Source organism: Carcharodon carcharias, chromosome 17, assembly GCF_017639515.1.
Source record: "Carcharodon carcharias isolate sCarCar2 chromosome 17, sCarCar2.pri, whole genome shotgun sequence".
NCBI classification, from domain to species: Eukaryota; Metazoa; Chordata; class Chondrichthyes; order Lamniformes; family Lamnidae; genus Carcharodon; species Carcharodon carcharias.
In genome coordinates, this window is record NC_054483.1 from 14,402,179 (window position 1) to 14,427,231 (window position 25,053).

A 25,053-nucleotide genomic window follows, 5' to 3' on the forward strand; every position below is an offset into this window, starting at 1 on the left:
AACCAATCCCATATGCTTGGTAGTACTACAGCTGTCCCTGCTGTGTGATAAGCAGCTCGAATGAAATTTTTGCGTGTTTAACAAATGTTTCGTGTCACTGGCATTCTTTCTCTCTGTTTGTCTTAAGCTCTTCTTTGCTGCAGTATCGTAAAGCTTCAATGACCAATGACTCACTTGATGAAAAGTGCTATGAAATTCTCCCATCCGGTCCCTTTTTTGCTATTAGTAACAGCAGATTTCCTCTCCCAAGGACGCCAGTCCGTATTGGGGCACTGTTTCACTGGTGCCGGCCACCCTGGGGCCATTCTTTATCTCTTGAGTCCACACACTGAGCATTGGGAGATTTATTTTCAGCTTTGAAGGACATCCTGGCCTTGACTAATACTACCTTAACAATAAGGGTCACAGCGTAGCTATCAGGATCGGGAATACTTGCCCTTTTAATCTCTTAAGAGCCCAAAGCTGCCAAGGACAATTGCAGTAAACTTACTGACATACTGACCAAGAACTAACTAACCTAGAATAGATCAGAGATGAAAGCAGCAACTTTACTGCCCAGATCGGCTCAGTAGTGAGCTACCCAAACAAACGAGAATACATCCCAGCCCTTACTTCTCTGACTGCACCTCATACAAACCTAACCTGATCTATATGATTCATGTAAGTCCCCTCCATTTCAAAATCTGGCACCCCCTGTCGTATCTGCCCTTGCTGAGTGACATTGGCTCTCTACTTAAGGAATCTCCTCCAACCATATGTTTTGTACCACAACCTTCATTCCTTTACCTAACTTCGGGTGTCTGTCTGTATGGAGTTTGCACGTTATCCCCATGTCTTCATGGGTTTCCTCCAGGTGCTCCAGTTCCACCATCCAAAGTGGGGAATGGGTGTACCCTGTCTCACACCCATTGCCTGTTGGGATAGGCTCCAACTCCCTGTGACCCAGAGACCCTGAATTGGATGAAGTGGTTCTGGAAAAGTGAATGAGTGAGCTGGAAAAGGGTTGAGAAATACTCTGTGCTGTGATCTTCTGCCACCTGCCCCAGCCACTAAGATTGGAAGGGCCTCCGTGTCCACGAGCCCTCTGAGTGCACCCATTGCTACAGAGGTTGCAACCCCCAACAGGAAAAATTGAGAATTGCTTGTGGTGTTAGCACTCCCCTTGACCCCTTTAGTGTCGAGAAATCTATTTCCTTCTTAAATATATTCAATGACTTGGCCTCCACAGCCTTCTGTGGTAGAGAATTCCACAGGTTCACCGCCCCTCTGAGTGAAAAAGTTGCTCCTCATCTCAGTCTTGAATGGCCTACCTTGTATCCTGAGATGGTGATCCCTTGTTCTAGAACCCCCAGCCAGAGGAAACATATTGCTGCATCCAGTCTGTCCAGCCCTGTCAAAATTTTATATGTTTCAATGAGATCCCATCTCATTCTTCTAATCTCCAGTGAATACAGGCCTAGTTGACCCAATTTCTCCCCAAACGACAATCCTGCCATCCTAGGAATCAGTCTGGTGAATCTTTACTACACTCCCTCTATGTCAGGTATATCCTTTCTGAAGTAAAGAGACCAAAACTGCATATACTACTCCAGGTGTGGTGTCACCAAAGCCCTGTACAGCTGCAGTAAGACATCCTTGCTCCTGTACTCAATTCCTCTCACAATGAAGGCCTACACACCAATAGCCTTAAGTGCTTGCTGCACCTGCGTGCTTGCTTTCAGTGATTGGTGTACAAGGACAACCAGGTCCCTTTGTACGTCAACATTTCTCAATCTATCACTATTTAAATAATACCCTGCCATTATGTTTTTCCTACTGGAGTGGATAACTTCATATTTATCCACGTTATACTGCATCTGCCATGTATTGGTCTACTCACTCAACCTGTCTAAATCGTTTTGAAGCCTCTTAACACTTGGTGTTGCATCTGGCCTTTTGTTAGCCACTGAGTCTTTGTTGACTTTGTTAAGATTTAAATATATGTGAAGCTTGGCACACCTGTGTTCTTATCTTAAAATTAATTCTTCAATGCCACTCACTCCTGGCTTTAAAGTGTAATTCATATTTTCCATTTGGGTACATCATCTTAAAAGTAATGACAAACAAACCAATACCTTCCACTCACTCACTTTTCCAGAACCACTTCATCCAGTTCAGGGTTGCGTGGAGCTGGAGCCTATCCCAACAGACAATGGGTGCAAGGCAGGGTACACCCAGGACAGGACGCCAGTCCATCACAGGGCACACACTCTCACACTCATACAGACCATGTGCAAACTCCACACCAACAGACAAACACTTGAGCTCAGGATTGAACCCTGGTCCTTGGAGCTGTGAGCCAGCAGTGCTAACTACTGCACCTTTCATTCCTTGCAAATCGTTTTCTGGTGACACCAACCAAGTATTATTTTGGTTTTTGTTAAACCTTTTCCATTCACATTTTGAGTTTCTTGCATGCTCAGTTGCACAGTTGTCTTTCATCAGTCCGTCTTACACAGATTTTAAATTCCAAGTTTATGGCCTCTGTATAAATTTAGTATTCAGACTGCTGTCTTTTGAGGTTTGGCTTTGGACAGATTAACCAATTCCTGAGTCATAAGGACTAAGAGTAGTTTTTATACCAGACAAATTCACTTCATATTCAGCAAGTTAGCAGCAGTAAGATATCTTTAAGTGAGAGGCCATGAAATTCCTGTACTGACACTCATTTCAAAAGTTGTTTGAATGACCTGCTAATAGCACAGACCATGGGAGATATTTCATCAACGAGCTTCCCTGCCTAAGCCAACAGAAGCCTGGGCCTGCAGCCATGCATGTGCTACACGCTTCATTTGAAGAGCTACTTGAGCTAACAGTCAGTCAATCTCCATTCGCACAACTTCAGTGTTTCATTCAGGGAATTTTCACAGCTTGCCTTGCTGAAAGACTTGCTGTTTCTGAAAGGCAGACCTGATAAGCAATTTTTTATTAACCGAAGGGTGGTTGCATTGACCACTGGAGACAAAAGTTCTCATTGTGTGCTTTATTCAAAAGCCTGATCATTTTCAGCAACTTCATGTGCACTGTTCTAAGTCATAGATATTAAAATCTAATTTGTAATGAAATCACAAGTTTGTAAGGAAGTCATGGTGGAATAATGTTCAAGCTTGTAGGTTTAATCTTCCTTTAAGGGGATTGGCATTGTTCCTAGTGCCCGTCTTTATCCAAGGCAAACAACACCTGATTTTATTATAATGTAAGTGCATGGGACTGCAGACATCAACTGCAGTAAATACTTAATTAACCTTCAAATCACCTGAAAATTAAGTCTCCCTAATTTATAACGTCTCTTTGGCCTGGCTTTTATTTTCCTCTTCGAAAGGTACAAAACAAAGAGAAAATTTTGTCCCTCATCTTAATATTAGTCTAAAACCTGAGTGCATGAGAAGGTTTAAAAGAGTATCAGGACTTGATCCAGAAACTTTCCACCTTTCCTGCGGGCAAGTGTCTTGCCTCGGGAGCTTATATATGAATCACAGATGACAGCCCATGTTTTACCATGGTACAGTACATGAACACACTGAAAGATCCGAGAAGTACTCTGATACAAAATTTCAACACTCGGAGTCCAGATGCAATATTCAAGTGGTTCCTTTATTACGCATGCGGGGAGCAAACGCTGGGCAGTTCAGGTGCTTCTCCACCGAGGTTCAAATAAGCACAGTTTATATATTTTTTACTATCAGTTGCAACTTAATGGTATTAGTTAGACAAAGGCCACAGCACAGTGATGCCCCCCCCCCCCCCCCCCCCCCCCCCACCCACCCACCCCTCACCACTGGTGGGCTGATAATTGTGTACTTGATAATTGCAATGCAGAGACTGGGTATTGTCCTTTTGGAAACAGCAAAGAATGTATGTTTGTTCTATACAAAAGGTTTACGGGGGCTGACTGGATGTGGTTCGAGGTCATCAGATGGTGTGAAATGGCCTTCCCCATTTCTTAATTGCAAATTTACAGCTGAGCCCTTAGTGTAAGTTTTTAGCTTTCATGTAAGGCTGTGATTGTCTGTGTATGCTTTGGCGCCCTAGCTGTTGGTCCTGGCTGGCACTCTAAAATAAATCCAAATTTTCTGCACCTTCGACACCAACTCCATGCACCAGGAGGTTGCACCACATATTTCTCTTCTGTACACAACATATATTCCATCTTCAATTAAGCTGCCAATTTCCATCCTACATTTGTGCTGACTAACTAATCTGATTTGTGATATGGAGTCCATGAATCGTCAGTCCTTCTTTACCATTTTCCTCTGTCGACGCCTTTCATCACCATTCTCAAGAGACAAGTTGCTACATTCTCATGACATTTCAATTTTCTACCCTATTCATCCTGAAACCCTTCTGACTGATGTGAAGAAAATCTGAAATAAAAAAGCAGGGCTTTTAGAGAATTATGAAAGATTTTGAGAGGGTCGGCTGTAAAAATTTGCTTCCACTGGCCAACAAATGGAAAACGAGGAGATACAGACTCAGGATTGTCACTTAAGACTAACACATTTTAAAATGAACTTGGATGAGTATTTGAAAATAAGGACTATAAAAGGATATAAAATATAACAGCTGAGAAGTGGGGTTTTAGAAAACAGCTCCAACTGAAGATTCAACAACCGTGTATGTTCACTGCGCTCCACGGCCTCTTTCTGAGCTGTTATTCCTCTGACAGAAATATCATTTGATATGTTATCTTTTAAAAATTATGGACTGAACCACATTGAAATAATTTCATTCATCGCCAATCCTCAACCCTGAGAGTGGAAACAATCTTCTCCTGGGATTTGAGAAGCTTGAATAATTGACAAGCTTGAATAATTAACCAGCATCAAGTGTTTTTCACTCGTTATGTTCCCAGTCTCTTTATTTAATGGAAACTGGGTGGAAAGATAGGGAGAGGGTGGTTAACAGCCACTGGGACAACTAACATTTTTGTCTTCTTTCCTTTGTGCAGGGAAGTGATGATGGAGATGTGGACAAGAACAAATGCTGCACACTCTGTAATATGTCATTTACCTCTGCAGTGGTGGCACAGTCACATTACCAAGGCAAAATTCATGCCAAAAGGCTAAGACTATTGCTGGGAGAGGAGCCGCCTTTGGGAACAGGTGGGCCCTTCATATTGTATTTTGACCTAGTATCAAGCAAGAAAGGGGATCAAAGCCCCAAACACCATTGAGCCTATAGCACAATATGATGACATGTGCTTTCAACTCAAACAAAATGCAATTGGCGAAAGAGATAGGGTCCTTGCGATTTGATAGACCCCTTTAAATTGCACACAGGAAATAACCTGAAAATGGATCTAGGGAATAAATATGAAGAGATGCTGGTTAAAGAACGAGAAACTCAAGGTTATTTTCAGTCCCAGCCAGAATTACTTTGAAGAATGTGAAAAATTTCACATCATCTTTCCCACAAGCAATGATTTGCAATCTCATCCATGTCGCACAAGTGAAGAATCGAACAGAATTCAGGTACTTCTCTAGAGCAGCAAAGTGAAATGAAGGGCAAGTTGCCAGAGGTCACTCTTGAACACTTTCTAGTAGCCATTTTCGCCCAGTCTTGGCAGAGGAGTGCAAGTGAAATAGCTCATGCAGCCTCAGAGATGGCTTTTGGCCTTGGCAAGAGATGCAACAAGTCACAATGAAAAGAGATTTATTTCAATGTTCTTATTTTAGCTAACTTGTATTTGTCCTTCTGATAGATTGCTTTTTCATATGATCAATAAAACACAGCACGATTATTTGTATTTCGGAAGGTTTTAAATCTTTTGGTACGGGTTCTAAAAACCATGCTGAGGCAATGTTTTCAGGCAAGAAGATTTGTGTGATTTTCTTACTCAGGTCTTTGGAACCAGGCTTTGTGGTTTGTCAGTCTATTTTAACAATTATTTTTAATTTTCATTTCTGGCAGGCTTTGCCAATAGTTGCTTTGGCACTGCAGCTGGTGCTGTTTCTACTGTTAGATCACTTCTTCCAGGTTAGCTCATAACCAGAGCAGATCTTAGCACTGATGAGCCTGTTCTTTCTTCTAGTCTGGTCTGGTGACTAATGGACGTCAAAACTTGACCATTCATTCAGACCCTGACAAGCAGTGCGGCTTTCAGAAACTGACCGCGAGCATTACTTCAGGTTTACAGCCAGCTGAATGCTCATGCGTGGAACACTACCATGCTGATTTACGAATGCATGCTCCTGACTGCCAGCTCTGCCATTGACAATAGCTATCAGAGGCAGGGGGAGGAGGATGCACTGGTGCTCATCATAGAGGCCTGGCCTCTGGAGGGGACCCCAGCTCATTGGCCGAGTAGCCTATCAATCTACATGTTCAGTGTTGAAAGCAGCCAATCTGACACTTACACCATTGTGATTGACAGGTGACTCAGCCAATGATTGTTCTTGTCCTGAACGGCAGCAGTCATTGACCAAGTAGGAGGTGCCAGAACCCCAGTCCCTCCTTTCTTGCCTACCTTGTGGACTGTTCTGGGGTGCTGCTTTCTTCACCCTTCCAAGTTCAGACCTTGCTGGAGCACATGGTAAGCCTCGTGCCTCTGTTTACTTTATGCCTACAGGGCTCTAGGCTTCTCAACCTCTCCTCCGAGACCTCCCTCAGTCAATGGTATCAGTAACCCTGGCCCTTCATTGCGCAACCTCTCCTCAGTGCCTTGACGATGGTGTGGCCCTGGCCCTGGTATCCCTTGTGTGAGTGTGAGCGCGTGCATGTGCACATGCACGCGGGAAAGTGTGTGAGAGAATGAGAATGAACACGCATGAGAGCAAAAAATTGCTGAGGCTAGAAGTGAACCGCACACCTAGGCACACATTCTTGGAGTGTGCAGCACCAGAGGCTTTTATTAGTTAACTCTGCTGCTTGGCACTTTGTAATGGTCATTTTTATTAATTACTCATTGTTGTAAAATTATCAATTCATTGCATTGATTTTTATTTGCACGTTTCATATTTTCTCCATACCTGAACTTTTTTTTTAAATTCATGTTTAATGTTGTGCCAAACCAGGTCATGGCAGCTGCTGCTGCGTTCCTTGCTGAAGGGGAATGAAAGGCTCAGATAAAGTCTGATTGCTTTTTGGAGGGCTGGGAAAAGGGGTTATTTTCACTCCAATACAAATGGAAAAGGTTGGAAATGCTCAGCACGTCTGGTGGCATTTGTGCAATTAGTGCAGATTATGGACTTGAAGCATTGACTCTGTTTCCCTCTCCACAGATGCTGCCTGGCCTGCTGAGTATTTGCAGCATTTTTCTGTCTATATTTCAGGTTTTCATCATCTGTAGTACTTTGCTTTCTGTTTCATGCTCCGTGCTGGGCATTTGTTAAGTGTGGTTAGTTTTGATTTGCTGGAAGGTCTTGCCATTTTTAAACTTGAAGGTGAAACCCAGAGTCATGTGCCAATAAAATATGCCACTTTTAATCCTAGACATTCTCATTTGTGCATGGGATTGTCTGCCATGCTTCTGAGATTCAAACCGTTTGGATGTTACTGTCCAGATATTGTATAAGGCCAGATTCAAAGAAGTGGAGCTGGTTGCATAATATGAACGACCAATTTGTGTGTAATTGTCTGACAAAGCCGTGGCTGTAAAGTGTATCATACTGAAAACTGAGCTTTTGATGGGTTTTATAAATAGAAGCAAGAAGTTTTGCTAAACCTACATAAAACAGTTTGACCCCATTGTGACTCTGGCTCGTAATCCTGGGCACCCGAAGGATGTGAGGGAGAGGGATAAATGGAGGTGGGGATAAGGGGCCCTGAAACAGGAGAAGCACCAGGGCCCATGATTTCTCTTCCTTGGCCCTGGTCAGAAGTAACAGACAAGAAATCATGGAGAACCAGTGTTTTCCAAGATATATATCCTGAATGGATAAGACAAAAGAATGTAAGAATTAGGAGCAGGAGTAGGCCATTTGGCCCCTTTGAGCCTGCTCCGCCATTTAATAAGATCATGGTTGATCTGATTGTGGCCTCAACTCTACATTCCCGCCTACCCCCCCACCCCCCCATAACCTTTGATCCCCCTTGTTAGTCAAGACTTTATCTATCACGGCCTTAAAAATATTAAATAACCCTGCTTCCACTGCACTCTCAAGAAGAGAATTACAAAGACTCACAACCCTCTTGAGAGAAAAAATGTTCTCCTCATCTCCATGTTAAATGGGCGAAAATAATTTAAGTTCCACCAGATGCCATTGTGGGATTTGAACCCATGTCCCCAGAGAATTAGCCTCAGCCTCTAGATTACTAGACCAGTAACAGTACCACTGCTCCACCATCTCCCCTATAAAGGGGACCAGATAAGACGTGTCCCCATCTGGAGCCCAGTTTCATATAGCTTGTTGGCAGGTGTTGCTCATCCAAAAGTGTTTAGGTTCTTTTCTACCAGACACCATTAATTTTGAGAAACAACGAGTACAGTTTGTAGTTGGTGTTGTGGTTAATGTTACTTTGTCACCTTATCTGAATATGGTTTCCAGGATACCTATCCAATGGTATGATAAGTTGATTCAGGAGAAATTTGGAAACAGTGATACGATCTGATCAATACCTATGGTGAGATATTTAGGGTCAAGTGGACTGAAGGATAGTATTAAGTGAAAACGCCATCTGATCAAACGTTACCACAAGAGAACTTTTCAAACTTGCTTAATTAATGCTCACTGAAATTTGACTGCAGTTTTGTGCAGAGACACATTGTTCTAGTTATTGTGAGGTTACCTACTTTTTTGGTAGGGGAGAGACTAATAATTGTCTCTTATTTTTGATACAAACTGGCCTCATAATTCCTTTCTAGTTTTATTTTAGGAATCCAAAATAGCTTCAAAATATTAATTAAATATTAATAAAGTTTAAAAACTACAAGATATTACAATCAGCATTCAACAATACTATGACAGGCAGCATCTGTGGAGCGAGATAACAGTTGATGTTCATTTCCTGCTTTTGTCTCAGATTTTCAGCATCCTCAGGGATTTGCTTTTTGGCAGCTTCATTCAACAGTGACAAAACTGCCTCCTTGTCATTTGGTTCAAGTTATGTGATTTCAGTTTTCCCATCAAATATCACCTCGAGTGTTCTTCATCCAAATGGAATGGTAGGTCTCTGTCACCCATGGTCAAAGTGGACCGTGTATAGTTGCTAAACGAAAAGGAGAGGGACAACCTTGGCAATATAAAAGTAGCATCAAAAGCAGTCAGTACCTGAACAATATGCAAAACCATTTGCTTTGAAAATCATGTACTCTTTTCAGTGAATTGTGGAGGGCATAGCTAACTGAAAAATGATTTGAACTCCCATAAAGCAGCTCGAGATACTACATATAATACAGAAATTAATTTTGCATAACTCTCAGCATATTGCTGCTATTCAACATAGCAAAGCAATCTTCACGATATTTCTTTTAGTACTCTGGAGACTAATGGTGCTTAATAGAGGCGAAGGAGAGTACTGCAACATTAATGAAAATGCAGCTATGCTTCAGGTCATTTAAAACATGTGTTTTGTTTTGGTTAATAACATTCCAGCATATTTTATGCTGAAAACAGCGACACAGGTAATTACCAACAGATTTCATCTGCTCAGTGAAGCAGGCAAAACACATTGGAAAAGTCTTTCACAATTAGAAACATCTTCACAGTATTCCCATGGTTTATTTGGGAAGGTCTGTATGTGACCGACTCATGCAGACCAGACCAGAAGGTTTTAGTCCCAACTCCCGGCCTGTGTCGAGGTTATTGACCTCAAGCCAGGATGGCAGGAGGTGCATGAGAATTAACCTCAGCACCCCCTTCATTAGTGGGGAAAATTATAGACTCCTGCTCCCCATTTCAATCCAGTAACTAGTGCTGGAAGCACACAAATAGGAATGTCTGCTGAAAGAAGACAGTTCAAGAATCTATCTTTAGTAATTGCCTCAAATGACCTTTGATAGTTTGTACTATTGATAACCTTTCTTGAGACGTGTACTGATTCAGAATCAAATTCAGATAAAAATTCATGAAGGAAGCTAATTTTCCAAAGCATGTGAAAATATTAATGCTTTAATTTGACAAAAACGCCATTTATAAACTGGGTCGACTCCTCATTGTTTATGTCCAAGCTGCAATTTTTTTTTGTAAGCCAAACCCACGCTATGTAATTTGATTATAGTAAAGGAAGGATGTGTGCTGCTGCTCGCATTCTTTTGGCTAGTTTTGAATGATACCAGAGGCGAGGAAGATACAAGATGTCTAGGTAGCTTGGCAGCTGCAGTGGATGGCTGGTAGAGGATGTTTCTCTGCTTTAACCCTTCACTGCAGTTCACACTGTACTACCATTGTGGCATATCTGCCAAAAGCACTTGTAGATATCGTCTTCCATGCCATAATGGACTTTGTTTTGTTCCCTCCACTTTCAGGTGGAGGTTAACAGGCTTCACCACAAGGAAGGGTTGATAGGACTTGAAATGAGAGGACTTGCGACCAAAGATCAGCCTCCTTTTTGTTAATGAAGCATTAGCTAGGACCCATCTAATAAACAAGATTAGATCATCACCTCACAACCTTTGAACCCCACCATTTATAATCAATGAAAGCTGTGTTATTTTATAGTTTAGAAATGTTTTCTTGCATCATTGTTTGGACAGTTAAGGGGGACTTTCCTGATCATTGTTGATCCTTTCAACATGGTGGCCACATCACCAATCAAGACTGATAACAGCTGAAAGCAATGATATTCACAAACTGCTTGGGTTTTTGCACAAAGCACTGGGAGTGCAGAGCTCAAACCACAGGTAGAATATTCAGTTGTGAGAGTTCCAATCTTAACTGACCTGAGAAATTCCATTCGACTGCTCAATACGTACGTTAATTTCCTTAGGATTAGGGGACAGCTTTTTTTTTTCCTTCCATGGAATGTGGCCATTGCTGGCAAGGCAGGCACTTGTCGCCCATCCCTGATTGCCCTTGAACTGAGGGAAGTTAAGGGTCAATCACATTGCTGTGGGTCTGGAGGCACATGTAGGACAGACCAGGTAAGGATGGCAGATTTCCTTCCCTAAAAGCCATTAGTGAACCAGATGGGTTTTTACAATAATTGATGATAGTTGTCATGGTCAGCTTTACTGAGACTAGCTTTACATTCCAGATTTTATGAATTGAGTTTAAATTCCACCAACTACCGTGGTGGGATTTGAATCCATGTCCCGCAGACCATTAGCCTGAACCTCTGGATTATGAGCCCAGCAACATTACACTACACCACCATCTCCCCATAACTGTATGAAATGAAAATGTTTCTGAGAGAAGGGAAAAGCTCTGATGCTTCCTTGCAGGGCTCTGGTTAACAAATTTGTGCAGATACCGCAGGAACTGATGTTTTGACTAGAATTGGCACATTTGGATGGGTTCAGCTGCAGGTGGGTTTGGATTTGGGGTTGTGGAAGCATCAGCCAGGAAGGAGCTAGAATTATTGGCAACCTCTAGATTCTTTAGAAGAATCCATGGCAGGTACGTTCAATCAAACTTTGCTTACATTTAACAAGGCTTTATATGGTAATGCACCGCTAGAGGACTAGATTATGCTGCTAACTGTGCCTTACTTTGAACTGAGAGATACTGATCTGCATATCTCATCATTGTGTGGTTACAGGTGCAGATCTCCACTGCTGTTCATTTTCAGCATTATGAGAATATGATGAAATTAAGCTGTTCATAATGGTCAAATGTTAGAACCAAGATCTAATGAAGAACCTGGCAGTTCTAAAGTGTGGTTTTGCACTAGAATGAAACTGTCACACCCAGAGGCAAATTCCAAGATGACTTACTGGAAGTAGCCTTCCATGTCTTGCTTTAATTCATTTTAATTCATCAAAAGAATCACTCCACCCTTGGCATTTTTCTATCAATGTGCAAGTAAAACTGGCTCACATCAATAATTAACTATTTATCACAAAATGAGATTAGTATGATATGATATTTGTTTTTTTCTAAAACTGATTTCCCATTACCAGCCCTTGCCCCGTCTGGAGTCTTTATTTATTCGGTAATCTAAGTCTGATTAGTTACCTGAAGGTGAATAATTACTTGACTTGCAACAATACTGTACCAAACATTTTGCTGTTCTACATTTGCACACTCTCTTCAGGGCAGAATATTAAACCTGGATCAGTATATTAATTTTCAATTCAATGGGATAAATTTCAGAAGAATTCAACAAACACTATTTATGTCCAAATGTTAACCATAAACACAATGAATAGAAACGATGGGTTAATTGTTATTTTCAAGAAATGTCTGAATTGTTAGGAAGGACCATTGTGGAGAGTGAAGTTAGTTAAAACCTAAACAGAACCTCAACCCGCTTCTGACCCGTCAACCTCTGGTTTAAATGGAGGCAGATTGTGAGGAGGATGGGTGACCAATCAGCTTTCAAGAAGTGGGTTGCTCTGCAAAGTCTCCCAAGGAGGCTGCATGTTTCCGTTCTAATAGTACTTTTATTTTAACACATGGAGGTTGGGTTTCCCTAGGCTTGGAAATCTTTGTAGGTAAAGGCGGAGAGAAATGTTGGATCCATGAGGTAAGTCTCTTTGCAGCATTGCTTGTGGGCCAGGATGAACAGGACTGTTTCTTCTCGGCCCCGCCAGCTCATCTTCTTTAGAGTCGCAATTTTGAGCTGACACCTCTCTAGCTCCTTAATGCAATCGCTGACGAATCCACCGTCCCACTTGTGACTCCATACCCCAGTCTCCTACTACCTGCCCCTCAGTCTCTGATTTTTCATGATATACTCCCCCTACTCACCATATCCAACTCCTCCCATAATCTCTGACACCTCCCCCCATCCCCACCCCCTCCCCCGCAAGCAGCAACCCCCTTCTCCTGTTATCTCAGATTCTGACGTTACCGCCCCCAGCTGCTTTCCTGCCCAACAGACAGACAGAGCCTGCAAATCTAACTGGCTATCAGACTGGAAACCAGCTGACGATGCTTAAAAGCCATCCTCCATTAAATTTATGGAATCAGATTTCCCATTCGAAACAACACAGTTCATTTTGAACACATAGGGTGGATAAGTCAGAAATGACAAATCAACAGATACAAAGGCTTAACATTTTCTCACAAAAAAATTTGCCATTTTGCCATTATCGTAAGTGCTTTGCAGCAACACTTAATGACATTTCCCTCGTACAGATTTGTTTTTTTCTTCTGCACCTTCTGTATCGAATGAGCAATAAATAATGTCCAAGCTGCAGAATACTGTATTTAACAGAATTACACTTCTGAAGAGAAACCTGACAATTTTTCATCCCGCTCAGCAAATGCCATGTGTCTTGAAGTCCCACTTCATCAGCAACCTGCAAGACATCACTCATTTTGGTTTAAAATGCTTTCCATTTTGACATATGTCATTCTTTAAAAAGAACTAAACAAAACTGATCATGTTTTAATGACTTGCAGCGAACATCACTCCAGCTGGTCATAAATGTCACCCTGAACAGCCCTCCATCATTCTTAGTGCCCTCTTCCTCCACTGCCCTTATGAGGTAGGCAACTAAGTTTAACGTACCCACCAAGAAAAGCTGGAAATAATATGTTTGGTATTAAATGAATGTACAATGACAAATTGTAAAGATAAAATTTATGCCAGGGCTCTGTACAGAGTCATCAGCCATTGAGATTCACTATTTAAAAACCTAGTTCAGATCCTCTCAGTGATTTATTGAATGACTAACCTATTACCAGGCATTGGTTATCCAATTACCTAAGGCCTTGAATTTCCTCAGATCTTCTGCTGCAGTAACTTTGCCACAAGTATGGTGTCAACCCCAGTTCCAAAGCACTTCTGCAAAGCTGCAGAGGCAGCAGCAGAAACCCCAAGGGAATTATAATTTATGCCAACCAGAGAAGTAACAAGTAACTGCATATTTGCAACTGCTACATTACTATTATTATTACTGCTTTGTGATTGTCATCAGTGTGTGTGTTTTACGTAAAGACCACTAACAAACTCAAGACTATGCAAAATCCCAGTATTTTCAGGTCTTTATGATGTTTGCCAACCTCCTCTGAGGTGACAGAGTTGCAGCACAAGTGACTTGAGCAACCCTGGGTTGGAGAAGGGGTTAAAAAAAACCGCCAAGGTCCTGCTCCTGATCATTATCAGTGACCCCTGGGGAAACTGGCCTCCAAGACAGGACAGGGTGAGGCTGAAGTGACATGCCTACCTTGAGATCAAATAATTTGTCAGCACTTGTTGATTCACACATGAATGGTTAGAAGCTATAACCAGGATAAATAAAGATGCTTCCTAATGACACTCTAGATTTTTGCTTTAAAATTTAATGAGCCTTCCTCCTCAAATAGTTGACTGGTTCCCTGTGAGTAAGTTGTGAATAAAACTTTGTGGAAGCGGGTCTCCGGTCAGCCATCAAGGCATAGAATATAATAGTACAACACAGGAGGAGGTCATTCAGCTTTCAAGGAGCAAACCAGTTAGTCCCACTCTCCTGTCCCCTCCTCGTCCTTCCCCATATTCCTGCAAATGTTTCTATTTCAAGAATTTATTCCAATTCCCTTTTGAAGGTTACTATTAAACATGCATTCCCCACCCTACAAGGCAGTGAATTCCAAATCCTAACCACTTACTGCATATAAAGTTTTTCCTCATGTTGTCTCTTTTAACAATCACCTTAAACCTGTGGTCATTGGAAACAGTTTCTCTTTCTTAGCTCTACCTAAACGCTTCACAATTTTAAGCACCTCTTTTAAAGCTCTTCAGCCTTCTCTGCTCCAAAGAGAATAACCCCAGCTCATCCAATCTATCCATATAACTGTAATCTATCATCCCAGGACCATTCCAGTAAATGTGCCTCATACCCTCTCGAAAGCCTTCACATCCTTCCTAAAGCGTAGTTCCCAGGATTGGACAGAGTACTCCATCTGAGGCCGAAGTAATGTTTTTTATAGACTGAGCATAACTTCGTGGCTTTTGCACCCTATGCCTGTCTTTATAAACCCCATAATCCTATATGCTTTCTTAGCTGCTTCGTTAACCTGTTGTGCTATCTTAAAGGTCAATACAGAACACCCCTAGGTCTCTCTCTTCTTGTACTCACATCATCTCATTGAATGGTGGAACAGGCTCAATGGCCTACTTGTGTTCCTGTCTTTTTCATTGTTTCCCTCTGTAAATGGCCCTTTTTGGAAAGTTGGTTGGCCACTGCTCACAGACAACCAGTGGAAGCAGCAATTACATTGTGATGGGTAACAATAAAGAGCAGATTCAAACTGATTATCAAACTTGGCTTTCCCAATATTTCTCTCAGAAGAGATCATATAGCTATGAAAAGCAATAGTAGATGGTTGATGTCAATGCTGTATTTCAATCTGGAGAATGATGATTGTGACAGTTCTCCAGTCACGTACTCTTTAATAGGGAAAGAACATACTACAATCAATGCCATTCATTACCTTCTTCTAATTATAGTTGTTATTTTCCACTGAGGCATGCAATTTCCTTTTCATATTCCTTGCAATGCAAGAAATATGAATAGAGAATTCTTCTGCCATAATAACTTCACCCTCACATTGCAGTCAAATACAACTCTGTTCGGAAGCAGTGTGAATCAACAATACCCAATTAATGTGGCTGAACCCAAATTGCAGATCATCCCGAAGGCTCCTAATTTGTGTCACATTATGGGCTCGTTTAATTTGAACTCACTAGAAACTAGATTAACAAACATTCTGACAGAAGTCAGAAGAGGACCCTGGAGATGGGAGGATGCTTTTCTAACCCTGGCCGCCTATATTTCAATGGCCACCATAAAATGTGAGAAAGAAGTGACTAACATTCCCCCTTATTGGAAAATGTCTCTTTTATCTCTCACTGCCTCAAGAGAGGGCAGTAAAGAATACAAGTTAATTTGATGGGAAACGGTTCTTGCCAATCTACAATTCCCCCTCCCCATTCCATAGTTATCAGTTGACTGCTGAGCTGGATAAGCACACAACTTCTCTCTATTTTAAATATCTGCTGGGAAAGTCAGCATGTTATTTACCTGACTCTTAAACTTGCCTTGGGCAATGCAATTCAACCGTTTGTGAATCATTGATGCCCCTGTTGATGCAATGACACAAGGAGGAACTTGGTTTAATAGCACCCTTTCAGATGTTTACAAAAAAGTAAAGAATTAATTTGTCTTGCTGTTAATTATGCACAAATGTCAGATGAAAAAGGCCTCCAATCTTTACATCTCACATAAGTTTTAAATAAATGAATTGCTAATTTCCTGTTTTATCCTCCAAAAAATAAAATGACATTTACTGAACATGGATAAGAAAATGCCAAATGGCTAAACTGCAGAACATGGGCTAGTGCTGTTTGACAAGAATGTTTATTGGATGACAGATAATAAACACAGTTTCAGTTTAAAATGTTTCGCCCAATGAAACCAATCAGCCTGTATTCACCATGCCAATGAACATATGCCATGCCTGTTCCAACAGCAATGCCCTGGAGAGGTTCGGATTATGTCAAGCCTCAGTTCCTCACTAATTGGCTCTCACCTGCCAATCTCACTCCAGCAACTTGTCCTGGGGCAGAAGTCCCAACCCTGCAGATTCTAATGGCTGCCTTATTACCCTTGTCAAATATTCTTTTTTTCTCTTTCCAAATTATGAAGGCTCACAAATACAACCATGTGCACACCCAGAATTTCAAGAGAATGCACATATGCAGCTTGATGTGTGCACTGGTAGTGCTTTGTGATTAAGCGCAAGTCAGATGACCAGTTGTGTGCAGGAATCATTATTTGATTTGTATTAGCCCTAATTACCTAGATATGCATTGTTTGTTGAGCGTGGGATTTTGAGTTATGGCAGGAGTTAAGTGAGACAACAGGGATGCTGTAATGACAATATCATTCTGGTCCATTGTGTCATGAGACCTACGGTTCGTTTTAAATTAATTGTTAAGACTTGAGTCAATTAAAATTCCACACTAAGTTAGGAGAGCTGATCTAAAAGGTTAGACTTCCAGTTCAGACCAGCTACGGACTGTGCTAGGTATAAATGTGTTTTCCACAGGCTTCACGGAGTTTATCAAGCTTATCACACTAAGTACAAAAAAACAGGCAGTTGTAAGCAGTCACATTCACTGTGGAACACCAGTCCTCAAACTCCAGTTGACTGCCAGGGTTGTCTCTTGATTGAAGTCAACCTCCTTTCTTCTCGATGATGCATACCTAGTGTCTTACAAATCATTATTTTATATGCTTTTTCCCAGCTTGGCTCGGTACCAAATTAGGTAGAACTCCTTTTCTGACCATATATGATTAAACGAATTAGGAGTAGCAGTAGGCCACTCGGCTCCTCGAGCACCTGCTCTGCAATTCAATAAAATAATGGCTGATCTGATTATAACCTGAACTCCGCATTCCTACCCACCATTTATAACCTTTCACCCCTTTGCTCATCAAGAATCTTTCTACCTCTGCCTTAAAAATATTCAAAGACTCTGCTTCCACTGCCTTTTGAGGAAAAGTGTTCCAAAGACACAAGACCCTCTGAGAAGAAAAGATTTCTCTTCATCTCTGTCCTAAATGGGTGACCCCTTATTTTTTAACAGTACTAGATTCTCCCACAAGAGGAAACATCCTCTTCACACCAACCTTGTCAAGGTCCCTCAGGATCTTATATGTTTGAATCAAGTCACCTATTACTCTTCTAAACTCCAGCAGATACAAGCCTAGCCTGTCTAACCCTTCCTCATAAAACAACCCGCGTAATCCAGGTATTAGTCTAGTAAGCCTTCTCTGAACTGCTTCCAAGGCATTTACACCCTTCCTTAAATAAGCAGACCAATACTGTACACAATACTCCAGACGTGGTCTCACAATGCCCTGCATAACCTCCCTACTTTGTAATCAATTCACCTTGCAATAAACGATAACATTCTATTAGCTTTCCTAATTACTTGCTGTACCTGCATCCTAATCTCTTGCGATTCATGCACTAGAACACCTAGATCCTTCTGTATCTCAGAACTCTGCAATCTCTCACCATTTAGATAATATGCTTTTTTTCTTGCCCAAATGGATGATTTCACATTTCCCCACATTATACTCCATTTGCCAGATCTTTGCCCACTCACTTAACCTATTTATATCCCATTGTAGCCTCCTTATGCCCCTTTCACATCTTTCTTACCTATCTAGCTTTGTATCATCAGCAAATGTAGCAACCTATCCATCAGTCCCTTCATCCAAGTCATTTATGTAAATTGTAAAAAGTTGAGGCCCAAGCACTGATCCCTGTGGCACATCACTAGTTACATCCTGCCAACCAGAAAATGATCCATTTATGCCTTCCCTCTGTTTCCTGTTAGCTAGCCAATCTCCGATCCATGTCAATATGTTATCCTGTATACCATGAGCTTTTATTTTTTGCAATAACCTTTGATGTGGCACCTAATCAAATGTCTTCTAGAAATTTAAGGACAGTTCATCCACTCATTCCCCTTTATCCACAGCACATGTTACTTCTTCAAAGAACTCCAGTGAAGGTTAAACATGCTTTCCCTTTCACAATGATTTGGTCATTAATTACATAATTGTTCTGCTGCGGTTATAACTTGAGTTTGCAAGTATTTCAAGATCCTCTTGACCATATGATTCATGCCTGTTGTTTGCAGGGGCTTCAATCTCACACTTCCTTGATACTGTTAACTTTATGGCACTGGTGCTTTTTTTGTCTTTCACAGTTCTTAGACCAAAAGCTCACACCTTTTGTGGTCACTTACCTAACAATGACAGCTTAAAAGTATGCACAGAGCCTGTTTCTATAGCTCTTTGCCTGATATAGTGTAATTACAGTCTTGTACTGGACAAAGGGTCGTCAGTTTCCCAGAGGCTATCCAAAATTTAAAGCATTTCCAATCAAGTTTTGCATGAATTGAATTGACCATCTTAGGTCGCTCCTCAACATTTCATATTACTTTGTACAAAACTTTAGCTAACATTCAGCTGAGCTTATCCATCATGCTTTGCTATTATGTCACATAAAGAATACAATTTTAACAGATACACTTCAAGAAATGACAACTAATTTCTAACAGTGCTGCAGTGACAAAAAGAAGCCTAATCCTATAGTATCAAATCTGGATGATAGATTGGAGTTGCTCACTAAAACATTGAGTGCTTCTTACTGCTGTCAGCAGAGTTAAATTTGGTGCCGCACCAACATAAAACTTTTAATGATGCTGTATCAATCATAGCATGTGAATGTGACATTGAAATTTAATGGTAGCAAGGTAACTGAGAGCCTTCCAAAGACAGCTGACGTGAGGAATGGTAAGTGAAATGTGATCATTTCAGGCTGTTGTGCTGAGGAATATCTGACCTAGCTATGCCTAATACAGACACCGGGATGCCAGAAAAGGAAAAGGTTCCAATCCACATCCTGATGAAATCAAGGAGCATGTTTTTTTTTAAAAATTGAAACTAAATCGTAATGTTTGAATTCCGAAATAAATATATTAGGTAACAATAGTTACAACAGAGCTAGTGGTGAGACACCACAACAAATGAGAACAATTAATTTAATATATGTGTTTCCATTTGTGAAAGACTCCTCACAATGTCAGATTCTACAGTGGCTTTGGCAATGTATTCGTTATCTTGCATCAATCTGTGCTGGGGAAAAAATACAGCATTTTATCATCTGAACAACCAATATTAGAGATGGTGTGCATCACAAATTTACTAAAGAAAGGAAGGGGAAGGGAGAATGCCCATATGTGGCCTCTCTATCTTCTCAAAGCTGACATCTCCAACTTGCACATTCTCATAGCCAATTGGTTGCACAGTTAACAAAACAAAATAAAAATACCTGAAAAAACTCAGCAGTCTGACAGCATCTGTGGAGAGGAATACAGTTAATGTTTCGAGTCCAAATGACTCTTCAACAGAACTAAGGAAAAATAGAAGAGAGGTGAAATATAAGCTTGTTTAAGAGGGGGTCAATTCCTGTTCAAAACTCTTTGACTTCCTTATTAACCCACTCAACCACACTCATTCTCACTATCTCTCCTTTGTAGAATCATAGAGTGAGAACAGCACCCAAGGAGGCTCAGCACCTCCTACCTGTGCTGGCTTATGAAAAAGCCACACAATTAGTCACACTCCCTTGCATTTCCTGCGAGCCCAGTAAATATTTCCCCTTCAAGTATTACCTCAAATGCCTTTTGAAAGTTATTATTGAGTCTGCTTCTACCACTCTTTCAGAGTGCATTCTACATCATAATAACTTGCTGCTTATTTTTTTTCTCATACTCTCTCTGGTTCTATTGCCAGTTACTTGAATCTGTGCCCTCTGATTGTCAACCCTTTTGACACTGGAAACAGTTTCCCTTTACTTATCCCTTCAAATCCTTCAATATTTTGATCATTTTGTTTTTTTTTGCCGTAGTCTAACATCATGACATTGCTCTTCTGTGGTTTCAATCACAGATTTTTTCTGAAAGGCTATCATGCTAACCTTTTCCCAAATGAGAGGTACATCCTCAGTGATTATTGACATTATTCCATCATCCCTTCTCTATTCGTACTTGGAAATAATTTATTTCTTCATTCATGGATGAGGGTTGACCAACTTTCTTTCTTGAATGCTCCATACACCTCATGGTATGCATTGTCATTGCCTGAAGTCAGCCATGTTTCTCACATTCCTACCACGTTCTAGTTTATGTCACAGAAATCTACGGATCAGGCATCTATTCCTAATGCTTCCGACATTGTGATATCCACTTTACTGAAGATTTCCCTCCTCCTTTGACCAGTGCTTAGTCCTGAAGATCTTGCGTTCACACCTATCTGTCAGCTACTTTCCATTCATTCAGTATTGATTTGTCTTTTACCAACCCGTCATCTATCTAGTTGTTCCTTATAAACCCCATTGTTCCTGCTTTGTTTAGGTGCATCCCAGCTCTCTTGTAATAGTCATTCTTTTACCAATCAAAAACCATAATGTGCTCCTATTTACAGTGGCATATGTTCAGTGGCCAGAATTTTACATTCGGCGTGCGGGCGTATTCCCCTTAGTTGAAGGGTCAGTCACGAGGGGACGTGAGTTCAAGGTGAGGGGCAGGAGGTTTAGGGGGGATGTGAGGAAAAACATTTTTACCCAGAGGGTGGTGACGGTCTGGAATGCGCTGCCTGGGAGGGTGGTGGAGGCGGGTTGCCTCACACCCTTTAAAAAGTCATAACATTCAAGGCTACGGGCCAAGAGCTGGTAAATGGGATTAGGTAGGTCGGTCAGGTGCTTCTCACGTGTCAGTGCAGACTCGATAAGCCGAAGGGCCTCTTCTGCACTCTGTGTGATTCTGTGCATCCAACTTACACGAACGTAATATGACATGCAATGACGTAAGGCGTGCGCCCCGACATCATCGCGCACTCGTGAGATACTTCGCTCTGCGCACAAGCAGGATGAGGTTTCCTAAAGCTAATACAAATTAAATAAAAACATTATTTTGAAATTAAAGACATGTCCCATCTCATGAGGGGACATGTTGCATTAAGTTTTTAATGTTTTTACTTATTTATTTTTAAAAAGCGCTTCAATCTCCCTGAGGCAGCTCCTTGCCTCAGGGAGACTGAAGCGCTCTTTCGCACACATGCATGAACTGCGCACCAGGCCCACTCTTCCTCCTCCCCCCGCCCGCATAGAAAGCGCTCAGCGCTACCGCTTGTGATCCACGGAAGGTGGGCCTTAATTGGCCCACCCGCGTGAAATCGTGCGGGGCGTTTCGCGGGCGGCGGGCGGCTCACCGACCACCCCTGCGAGCTCCCACTGAGCCCACCCTACGAGAGAAAAATTCAGGCCAGTGAATACGGACTTTGTAAAATCTGGCATCTGTTTAGTATCTCCACGGCCAGAATTTTCCTGTCGGCGATTTGGGGGCGGGGCCCGCTCGCCAACGGGAAAATGACACGGGATGATGTCAGGAGGAACCCCCTACATCATCCCAGTCCGTTTAATTTTTTAGGAAGGCGGGCGGACAGCGAAATCAGCTGTCCGCCCGCTGACCTGTCAATGGGCCAATTGAGGCCATTGACAGGATAATTAAGATCATTAAAGACCCTGCCTGTCCAACCTTAAGGCTGGCGGGCAGGCCAGGAGCCCAAGCGGGCTTCTGAAAAAAGATAAAACCTCATCCGCCAGCGGGATGAGGTTTCATGTTCGTGTTTAAAAACTTTAATAAAGTTTCATTGCTTCTTGTTAACATGTCCCACCTCGTGTGACGTTGTCACATGAGGGGGACATGTTAATAATGTTTTTATTTTTCTATTTTTAGAGTTTTTTTAACCTGTCACTAATCTCCCTGAGACAGCACTTAGGCTCAGGGAGCAGTGTGCTATTTTGCACACATGTGCAAAAGAGCGCACTTTAACAGTTGGGGACCCCCCCCCCCCAAGCACCCCGCTCAGGAAGCGTATAACGCTTCCCAACGGGCAGGCCGCTGGCAAGTCTTAATTGGCCTGCCCACTCAAAATGGCAGCGGGCCGCATTTCAGCAGCAGGGGATTGACACCAAGGGCCAAATTCTGCCCCATGTGTGGTCCTATTTGGTGGGGTTAATGTTTTTGGCCCTATTTGTTAGCCTGTTTGTAAACTATATATCTCAAAACTAATGGACAGATTTCAACAAAAATTGCTACACAGTGAATGGTCCAAGAAAGGGCAAATTAGCTCTTGTTGCAGATGCAGATCCAGATCCTGATCCTGATCCTGATCCTGGATTTTTTGATTGTTAACATTGGGAGTTGGGGTGAATTGAAATTTTTTTAAGAATGCTGTGGGTTTTTTGATTTTAAATGTGATTGACTGTTTAAGAATGTTGTGGATTGACTCAGCGGCAATTTGTCACAGGTGTCAAAATGTGAGCAGAGTTTTCAGAGCAGTTTGTTGCATGTGGATTGGCCTGAAATTTCCTCAGTGAGATAGAAGCTCTGAATAAAAAGATTTTGTTTTCAGCTTTGTAGTTACAGAGCATCAACCAGGCAGGGAAAACCCTCAAGAAAGAGTTGTATCTTTGTAACAACATTGAGTTTAACACAGCATGGTGGAGGTATGCGCTCTACTGAATGCACGCTACACCTGTTTAAATATATGTCAGCAACTTATATAAAGTACAACTTATAGCACTCTTTACCAAATGGAAACTCAACCAGAGGCTGACACTACCAGAAAGAATTGGACAGTTAATAGGTTTCTCACCATGCAATGCAATTGCCATGATATCAAGAAAAAACAATAGTATTCACAAATCATGGACCTATCAGGTAGTAAAATTAATATTTTTAAGAAATTAAGAATTAATTTTAAATTAAAAATAGTTAAGAAATCAGTTTAATTCACTGTCTATGTGATGGAAGAGTGGAAGTATTGAATATTCAATCATACTTTACACCATGATGACTTCCTCGCCCCATTTAATCCCTTTATTCTTTTTCCTCATCACAGAACCAAAGCAGATTTCCTCGAAGCCCAGTCCAATAACAAACCCCTCGCGACAGAGAAGGGATTCAGACAGGTTCTGTCAGCTCTGCAATGCCTGGTTTAATAATCCAATGATGGCCCAACAACACTACGATGGTAAAAAACACAAGAAGAATGCAGCACGAGCAGATTTATTAGAGCAGCTCGGTCAGACACTAGACCCTGAAGCACTCCGAGGTAAACCTTTGAAACAAACTTATTTGGAGTTTAAGTTCATAGCATTTTGCCTCCCCAGTCACAGTTGCTAAGCCCTGTGGGTCAGGGTGGGTGCAGTATATTAAGAGCGTCAGTGCATGATATCACAGAGTAACCAGTCAGCAGCTCAGTTATATTAATCATTCAGTTACTGGACTCAGTATCCCCGTGTTGAGCAGAAACAAGGATATTTTGTCAAAGGAACAAATAATTAAATTAATAAATGAATGGGATAATTGCCCTCGGGTTACTTATGTGAGCATTTTAGTATCCACTTGGGAATGCCTTTGACAGATGTTTGGCAGTAAATTGCCTACCCTCCTGACTATTGAGATTAGGGAAGAACAAATCTTGCATTTCAAAGTTTTCCATGAGTTTGGTTCACACAATCTCAGCAGTTACCTCCAGCCTTATGTCCCTGCCCACATATCCCGTTCCTCAACATTGCCCTATTCTCCAATCAGCAGCCACTCTTTCAGCCATTTCTCTCTGGCATTCCCTCCTGTGTCTGGTCATGTCATTCCTGCTTTCAAAAGCTTTCTGAGCCACCTCCTTGTTCAACTTTCAGTTCCCCTTCTTCCCTCTTTCCCCCCTTTTCCCTGCACTGTCCACATTTTCCTGTTGCTCTGTAAAGCACATTGAGAGAAGAATGAACCAATCTGTGCCAGTGAGAGTACTTTTTTGCAATACAGCAGAAATTGTAAAATCTATTATCAGCTATTCATTTTCAACAGAAAGCACATCGCTGTGGAACAGGATCCAATTTTGGTATATCAGTACGCTAGACATAAACCAACATCAGGGTTCTAATTGAAAGAACAGGTTCAATCATAACCATTAGTGTCATGTTATATGGGTAGATTGGGATATAATCAGAAACTTCCTTTTCAGATCCATTTGAATCTTATTTTAATATTGCAATGTAGTCTTATTTCATTCAGTTATGAATTAATTACTTTAATGCCTTTTCAAATGTTTTTTATTTTATCACTTCTGTTTCCCTTTAACAAGAGCAAAAATATTCTATGAATTAGTTTAACTTTAGCCCACGATATTTATTACTTAGCTTTTATTGTTAATGATGCAGCATTAATTTCCTTTTTAAATTTTACATGGTGCATTTATTTTGCTTTTGTTTTAATTCAGTTTGGTTCATTACCTTCACTTATAACGCATTTCATTTTTGTTTGATATTTTAGTTTACTCTCTTGGTATTTTTGAACATTAAGTTTATTCTACCCTGTGGTAATAAAGCCCTGAAGGTTTACAAA

General features: G+C 41.3%; 1 protein-coding gene across 1 annotated transcript in view; it reads left to right on the plus strand.

The window, feature by feature from the left end:
• The window catches only part of zmat4a (zinc finger, matrin-type 4a), a 102,925-nt gene that overhangs the window by 57,283 nt on the left and 20,589 nt on the right, over positions 1-25,053 (plus strand). The window contains exons 3-4 of the mRNA XM_041210226.1: positions 4,988-5,141; positions 23,552-23,764. Coding sequence (XP_041066160.1) covers positions 4,988-5,141; positions 23,552-23,764 — 367 coding nt within the window. The remainder of the gene's footprint in view (positions 1-4,987; positions 5,142-23,551; positions 23,765-25,053) is intronic.